The sequence below is a fragment of the Adiantum capillus-veneris genome, chromosome 15 (genome assembly GCF_014529385.1).
Source record: "Adiantum capillus-veneris isolate H3 chromosome 15, ASM1452938v2, whole genome shotgun sequence".
NCBI lineage: Eukaryota > Viridiplantae > Streptophyta > Polypodiopsida > Polypodiales > Pteridaceae > Adiantum > Adiantum capillus-veneris.
Genome location: NC_140945.1, coordinates 59,466,027 through 59,473,973, shown reverse-complemented (window position 1 = coordinate 59,473,973; position 7,947 = coordinate 59,466,027). Strand labels below are relative to the sequence as shown.

General features: G+C 43.9%; 1 protein-coding gene across 1 annotated transcript; it reads left to right on the top strand.

Moving 5' to 3' along the window:
- Positions 1 to 5,174: 5,174 nt before the first annotated feature.
- LOC147440745 (uncharacterized) lies at positions 5,175 to 7,518 on the top strand. Its single transcript, XM_086482574.1, has one exon. The coding sequence runs from the start codon at positions 5,887 to 5,889 to the stop codon at positions 7,375 to 7,377; it is 1,491 nt and encodes a 496-aa protein (XP_086338700.1). The 5' UTR covers positions 5,175 to 5,886; the 3' UTR covers positions 7,378 to 7,518.
- The last annotated feature ends 429 nt before the right edge of the window (positions 7,519 to 7,947 follow it).

The following is a 7,947-nucleotide window of genomic DNA, read 5'->3' as shown; positions in this document are numbered from 1 at the left end:
TCAGAGGAACTTAGGGATTCACTTCTTTCTCATTGTTTGGATTCCTCCTCTCTTATGGGAGAGAGTCTTCTTTTGGGGGTCTCATCAAGAGGCCTCCTAAGCTCTCTCTCCTCTTGGAGAGAAAGGGAAATCCTATAAGCACGAAGTTGTTGAGTAACTTCGGCTTGCAAAGCAGGGTTGCCCATAGATTGTTGTAACCTAGCAACAAGATAATTGACAAACATGGGGGCATCGTCATCAACAACTTCATGTGCAAAATCAAAGTTATCAATGTTCATTTTACTCTCTTGGTTATTATCAGCCATGGTAATTAAACTTATGTATAGATTACTTTGTGCTTTGGTACCCTCAAAAACCTTAGTCTCTACTCTTCTTTTACCTTTGAAAATCAATTCTCAAGCACCCACACCTTAGACACTATTGATTGCAAAGACTAGTGGAGAGGGTCTAACATTGCTCGGTTGATTATGGTTCCTATTGAGCTTGCTCGTAGCTCAATAATGGTTTAGCCAAAGGCAAGCCCCGAGAGGCTCCATTATTAAGACTACATTTCCCAACAGTGTACCTCGAACTAACTCCTTCTCAACCAAGATAATAGATCCCTGTCCCACTTACCCTATTGCAATAAACAGACCCAACCTTTCATGGACAACTTAAGGACCTCTCTTCTTAAGAAAGAAAAGAGAAACCAAATGCTCTACTACCAATGTAATGGAGATGGCCTATGAACTTTGAGAATAGAGAAATTAAGAGAATTAGAGTGAGCATTTTTGTGAGACTAATTTGAGAACATAGAGTGTGAACTTAATTAGCGGTAGCAACATAACCATCGTACTTAATTATCTTGTAATGAACAATACTTTTGCAAGAGACAGAGTTTAGAGAACTTGACAGCAGTTGAGGATCGGATTTAGGAGCCGGTCCCCCTCCAAATAGGCTTTTGTATTATAGATTCTCCCATCAAGAGAGACTTGGTACAATACAATCTTTGTGTTCCTTGTGACCTAGGTGATGCAATGAAAATGGAAAGATTCATGCATCAAGAGCATAACGTAGACTTTGTAGAAAGCATTAACCATCCTCGCTCGGCCTTAGTCTCAAGGCCTCAAACACCTTCAAAGGTGGAGAGAGCTAGCGGGGAATGAGGGTAGGGAAGAGGAAGAAGAAACATTCATGGGATAAAGAAATAGTTCCTCACTTATCATCACTCTTCTTGTTTAGCATACATAATAGCATAGGAATGAAGATGGCAAGCTTAAACATTGGGGCATGGTTCTTGGTTGGATTTGCATTCCATAGCCAAGAGTATTGATGTAGGCTCTCAACTTCACAATAAGTTTGGAGAAGGAGATGGAGCTCTTGCACTTTGCACTTCACACAATGTGTGTGTGTGTGTGTGTGTGTGTGTGTGTGAGGGAGAGGGTATATGGGAAAGCACACCTCCTACTTGCTTGGGTCGACCCCCTCTTCTCGCACTAGACTGCATTTGATTGGGCCTCCTCAAGCCTGGCCACTGGCCAATCACATGCTTAGTGCATATCAAGCAACAAGGGTAGCATAAGGACAAGTGTCCTTCTTACCGCTTTGAGAGAGAGGGCTTGAATAATGCTTTAAAAATTAATTAAATAAACTAATTTCTTTGGACCCCTCGATAGGCCAACCAATAGGCTTTAGGCACCTTGTGAGGGCAATATGGAGAGGAGCTTGACATGTGTCCTTGTTGCCTCTTTGGTCTAGGCTTGCCTTGTGTGAGGGTGTGTGTATTCTCTCTGATGCTCCCAACTTGTAGGGCTCGCCCCCTCCTTGTAGGGATCCTTGTTGACCTTTTGATACCTCAAGTCCCTCAACCTTGGTCCCGGTTCCCACCACAAGCTTGGTCCTTAAGCCCTTCAAGCTTGGGCCGAGTTCCCACTCAAGTACAACCCTAGCATCTCAAGCATGACAAGCACCTTAAGCATCTCAGTCATCAAGCACGGGAAGCACCTCAAGCTTCTCAATCATCAAGCATCTCAGTCATCAAGTACGATAAGCACCTCAAGCTTGGCCCAGGTTCCCACCTCAAGCACATCCCTAGCTTACCTAAGGTCCAAGGCTTTTCACACTAACTATTGGACGTCTATAATGAAGCTAACCCTAAGGTCTTTTAAGCTCCATTAGCAATGCTCTTTGATAGACCATCTCCTGTTTGGGCTCATTACCTTTGGCCCCGTGCTGAGATGCATATAAAGCACATATCTATATTCTAACTCTTGTTACCATTTATTCTCTCACATTAAGTGATCAGTTTAATATGAGAAAATCATTTGGGTATAGTTAAATATTAGATTTTATGACAGTCGGCAACCTTATGTAGATTGTAATCTTTGCGGTGTGCACACTTTGGGAGAGAGAGAGAGAGAGAGAGAGAGAGAGAGAGAGAGAGAACTCAAAGAAACTCATAACAATGAAAAGAGCATCAATGTTGTGCCTATCATAATGACTAGGAGGTGGAACTTTTAAGGAACTCATCATCACCATGAAAGGTAGAAGTTTGGTTTACTCTTAAAAACCATTTCTGGCTCTCAAAAAAGCTCTATTTTTAGTGGAGAAGAAAAAGGGTACTCAACACTACAGCCGGCATGCTAGGAAACCAGCAAAATGAGCCAAAAAGATTTTATACTTTAAAATAACTTTGATAAGCATCGTTTTATATAAAGTCCTTGTAAACAACATTTGCTGTGCTATGGAGGCAAGATATCTTTCCCCCCTTGGCACATGTCTCCATGTGGAGATTGAAAATTATTGTACTCTAAAGAAACCTTCCATGGCAAGAAAGCAACTTCAAGAAGTAAGAGCATACCTTGAAAGTTGTCACCTATTGATTAGAATGTACTACCAATGACAAACGACATTCATTGGAAGTTTAACTCACCATTGCATACATTTGAAGGAAAGGGACGTGCAAGTGTGTGAAACTATGGAGTAGAGGCCAAGGTAGATGAAAACTTTATTCTTATACCCAAAAAAAAACCCTTTATTTTCACACGAAACTTTGGATTTTTAAAAGGTTGTTGCCACATAATGAAGCGAGAGATAAGAGCAGTGCATATGCTTGCTCATCGTTCGAGTGATACTAGCTTAGTTAATAGGCGTAAAGCCTCATCGATTATTTGCAAAGAAAGTGCCAATGGAAGGAAGTTGGTGCTTCTTTGAGAGCATGAATGTTGAGAAAGGTCCTCTCGGTGGTGGGGAGAGAGAGAGAGAGAGAAAGGGGGGGGGGGGGGGGGGGGGGAGGTGCTACAACTTAAGATCACCACTTGTGTGGAATTCTTCCCTCTCTATTTTGGTGCTGGTTTTCTACTTGAGAGTGTGCCTTGTTTAGGAAAGCTATCATTAGTAACAAGGCTATGGCCTAGTGTTAGATTGGGTTCACATTGAGGCGGCGGAAGGAAGATGGGGGAACGTGCTCCAATGAAAAAGCTCCATTGGACAACTCTGTTCACATAGGGCGGAGGAAGTGGAGAAAAGGTCGTCCATGTCAGCACATCATTTCTTCCACCCCCCGTCATTTGCTACGAAGTGGAACACGCGTGAAATAGGTTCTTCATAAAAAAAGAGAGGGTAGACAAATGCATGGGTGTCTGCTATGGTTCAATCCTTGCGACATGGGAGTGTGGGTGTGTGAATGCAATCCTATAAAACTAACTAATACAAAGCATCGGATTGAAACAAGAAAATAGAATCGGAATTTTATCTCATCCAACAAACAAAATTTTTGCGCAACAAAATTAATTTTAGGCCAGGCTAGTTAAAGCTGAGGCTCTTTTTTTACCAAAAAAAGCGAGAACAGAATTATATTAAAGAAGAAGCGCAATTACAAAAGACTACCAAAAGGGGTATAGTTCGCCGAGGCTCTTGCCCACATAGGTAAAGCATGCTCTATTTATATCTAGGTTTTGTGAAAGGGATGCATGAGAGAGCAAGGGCAGCAACACCTAATTTCCACAAGGAATTTCCCTTCTTGGGGGAGAGGAAGAACTAGAAAGGAGATTTTCTTGTGTCCTATGGAAATCCAAGCCCCAATTTAATCATGGGGAAGTGAGGGGATCGAGGGGGCACATGATCGAGAATAAAATAGGGATACCCCTTGAGAGCTGAGAGATATGGACAATTAAAAGGGATAGGTAGATGTGTACAAATGGCCTTTACTCTCTCAACCGTTCTTGAGATAGCCTAGCCCTTTATCTTGTGAATTGGAAAATCGTAAATTTTGCAGGAAGGTATCTCGCATTGATTTGTGTTCCACACCTTTTATAGAGAATTGCAAATAAGTATTTCAACAAGCCACAAGTAAGGCCCGTGTCACACTGGGATGGAGTGTGCATGGTCATGCTGAGATGGCGTTGTTTCATTCGCCAATGAAAAGGCAAAACTTGGCCGCGAGCCTTTGTCAGAGGGGCGGGCAAGAGACGCCGGCCAATTTTCTAATGAAGCGGCCAACTGCAAAAAGCGTAGGCGCAAATGACGCTCACAGGTTTTGAGACTTGCCAATCAGCTCGAAAGACGGACGCCTTACCATTTGGCTATAGCGGATTCGTTGGGGGAAGTTAGCATTGTTTAGGATATAGCCTAATGTGACGCGTTTGGCTGGCCACCTTCCAAAAAGTGGAATGGCTGCGTGTCCCAATGTGACACGAGCCTAAGGTGTATGTGTATTTCTTGGGATTGTGTTTGGGAGCTTTCTCGCCTCTACCTCGTCGTTATTGCTCTTGCTTCCCCTCTCGGTGAAGAAAGTTCATGAGTTCGCTTGTTTTACAACACTACGCTAGGGTTGGGAAACTGCTTAGAGTGAGTTAAAAGGGTCGTTTATCCATGTAGGGGGTGATTGAAGCACACCTCAATGAGAAGGTCTGAACGGAGCCATTACGTTTTTCCATGCCGGAGGTATATATGGGCCTCTTATGGGGCACTTCGGAAACAAATATGGAAGGCCGGCTTTAGATGGCCTATGGGGGAGCCCTCTTATCTCCTAGAACTTGAAAATTGCTGGCCATTACCATGAAATAAAATTATACATGGAGAATTAGAAAAGTCTACAACCACAACCATAAATAGATAGATCGAGAAACTAAAGCTAAAATATAAGGTTACAACTTTAGAAACTAGTAGGTAACGTTTGTACCATGTAGACCAAATTGCATCATCATCAATGGAGAAAAATAGCAAGATCAGGTGGGTATTTATGGCAACAAGTGGACATTGGATTTTAAAGGTTCAACCTAATTCTAAGGCTTCTACTCGATCCCCACCATCAGATGCCCATTTCTATTGGACGGGTCAGATCTCTAGACTGGCTGGACCGGTAGCTATGGCTCACCGTGGGTGATGACTCGCAAAAAAAGCTGACAGATGGCCGTCGTATCGACCTGCTGCGCCGGTCGTCGTCTTCCTCGTAAACTTTAGCTGTACTGCTAAAATCTGCCAGTTAAGAAAGAATGTCAATTTTCTTTCCGGTGGGTTCTACAGTTACACTCTCTATTCTGCGCGATACTCATATTTCATGACGCCATAGCTGCCCATTTCAAAGCTTTGTATTTCTCCGCCTTCGCGCTCCAACCCGCTTTGCAAAAGCTTATTTTTTAGCTGCCCAACTTTCTCAATTGAGCTTTTTCTCCCACCGTTGCCATTATTACACCCTTTCCATATCTGGACGGCCATGAAAGCCATGGCTTGTTATCAGTTTCCTGCTGCGCTTTTATTGAATCTCTCTCGAGGGCCTTGCTTCCGTCAAACATCGTTAGCTGCTTAATCGTCATAATCTTCTTCTTGAATGGTAATTTTGCGCCCAGGAAAGCAGCGCTCTTTCAAAGAAGGAGAAAGTGCCTTCAACCAAGGTGTTGATAGCTCATGGAGATCATGATAGAAGGTAAGCCTGCTGAAGATTTGAAACTGCCTATCTCCTCCCTTGGGATTCCAGGACGTCAAGAGCACTTGCTGCATAGTGTGGACTTTTCTAGCAATGGGTTTGCAGAGAGAGCGTCGGACGAGCATGCAAATAGTGCTATCAAGGAGGGAGCAAATGGGGTTAGCAAGGAACTGCTGGCAAGCAGGGTTGGCTTCATGAATGGACTGGCTTCTGACAAGTCTCCTCCTGGAGTGTTGAACATAGAGATGAATAGTACGCCATCTCCGCAGAGTGACAAATGTGCACACGAACATCAAATGGACGCATTCAAGCAGGAGGAGACTCCTCAATCCGATGAAAAGGAGACAGCTCACCACCGACAAGGAAACTGGGTCTACGCCGAGATCCTCATTCTTCTAGAAGCCAAGGCCAAGGAATATGGGTTTCCCTGCGGTGAATCAAAGAGGAGCAGGCTTTCTGCTGATGACAAATGGAAACAAGTGGCTGAATATTGCAAGAGCAAAGGCGTGCAACGCACGAAAGAGCAGTGTAGGGTAAAGTGGGACAATATGATGCCTGATTACAGAAAGGTTAGGGATTATGACGAGCAGAAAGAAGCTAGCGCTCCTTCATACTTTCAAATGGACGTCTGGGAACGCCGCATGAAGCTCCTTCCCAGCAACATGGATGCGGAGATTTATCATAGAATTGCTAGTATACAGTCTAACAAGCCTACAAAGGGAGGGCTGAAGAGAGAAGCTAGAGAGAAGAGGCCGTTGGACTTGTCCAATTTGTTGACACCTTCTCAACCTACAAAAAGGTTGAGTAATGGGTTAGAGGGAGTTGATTTTGAAGGTGAGAGACCTCGCCTTGCTGATCTGGTTGGCAAGCATATAGCCTCATCCGCTCCGAGAAAAAGGAGGAGAAGAAGAGCCCCCGAGATGGTTTTCTCACTGGAAAAGAGAGTTGAGCCAATGCCTAAAATAGACCTTCGAATGGAGCCTGTTGTGAGAACAGACCTTCAAATGCAAAATGATTCTTCCACTGAAGATGATGCAGCTGTTGTTTCTTCTAGGTCACAGCAAGGAACCCCTGCAGCAGCATGTATGTATGCAGAGAGGAGTAGCTTTCTTCCTGCTCATCAAACACCAATTAACGAGAGTCGGGATGTGCTTCCAGTCCCATACAGGTCTCAAAATCCTCTCCAGCAAGCAGCCTCTGTAATTGTAGAAAGAGGAAACAGCAGCAGTGTCTTAGAAGGTCCACCCGTAAAGGGCTCATGGCTTCAGGAAACCAAAGATATCACGCAGAAGCATGAAGCCGCCAATCAAGTAGAAGATCGTAAGGATGCACGCCACAGAGAGCTCATGGCACTTGAGAGAGAGAAGTTGGCTGTTTTCAGAGAAGCAACCTTTGCCATAGCCAATGCCATGACTAATGCTATGGCTGTCTTTTCAAAGGTGGCAGAGGAGCTGCTTCTAAGGCGCGGGTGATCTTTCTTGCTGTCTAGCATGTGAGTTGGGCATTCTTGATTTCATGGTTCTGTCCAATGCTCAAGTCAAAAGTGTCTGCGCATTGTTGACGTCCTTTGTTGTGAAAATACATAGTTGTGAATTGGATGAAACTTTTGTGAATTGCTGTTGTCACCGTGCATTGTAAGATTTTGAATAGGGGGTTTGACTTGCCCATCAAGAAGGATGGGCAGCCTACCCTGCCACATAGCCAACCTTAACATGCATGCTACATGCTCTTTAAGGTTCTTCTTGCATTGCACGTGGCTTGCTCCTTTGTTAGAATATGTCAAGTGAAACATATCTCACACAGTTTGTTCTTCTAGTGCAATAAATTATTTTGGTCACTTAGTTATTTTTTAATTTGTTAGGCAAGATTAGAACTGCTTCAAATGCTTTGTGTGCAGTGGTTCTGTCGTAGGGAAAGACGGGAATTGGCTGGGACGGGTGTAGAGTGCGGTTAGAGGACACCCATCGAGACCATGAATTAGAGATGTCCAGTAACATCGACCGTAGGAATGGTTCTATTTCTGGTAGGAGTGAGTCTTGCTC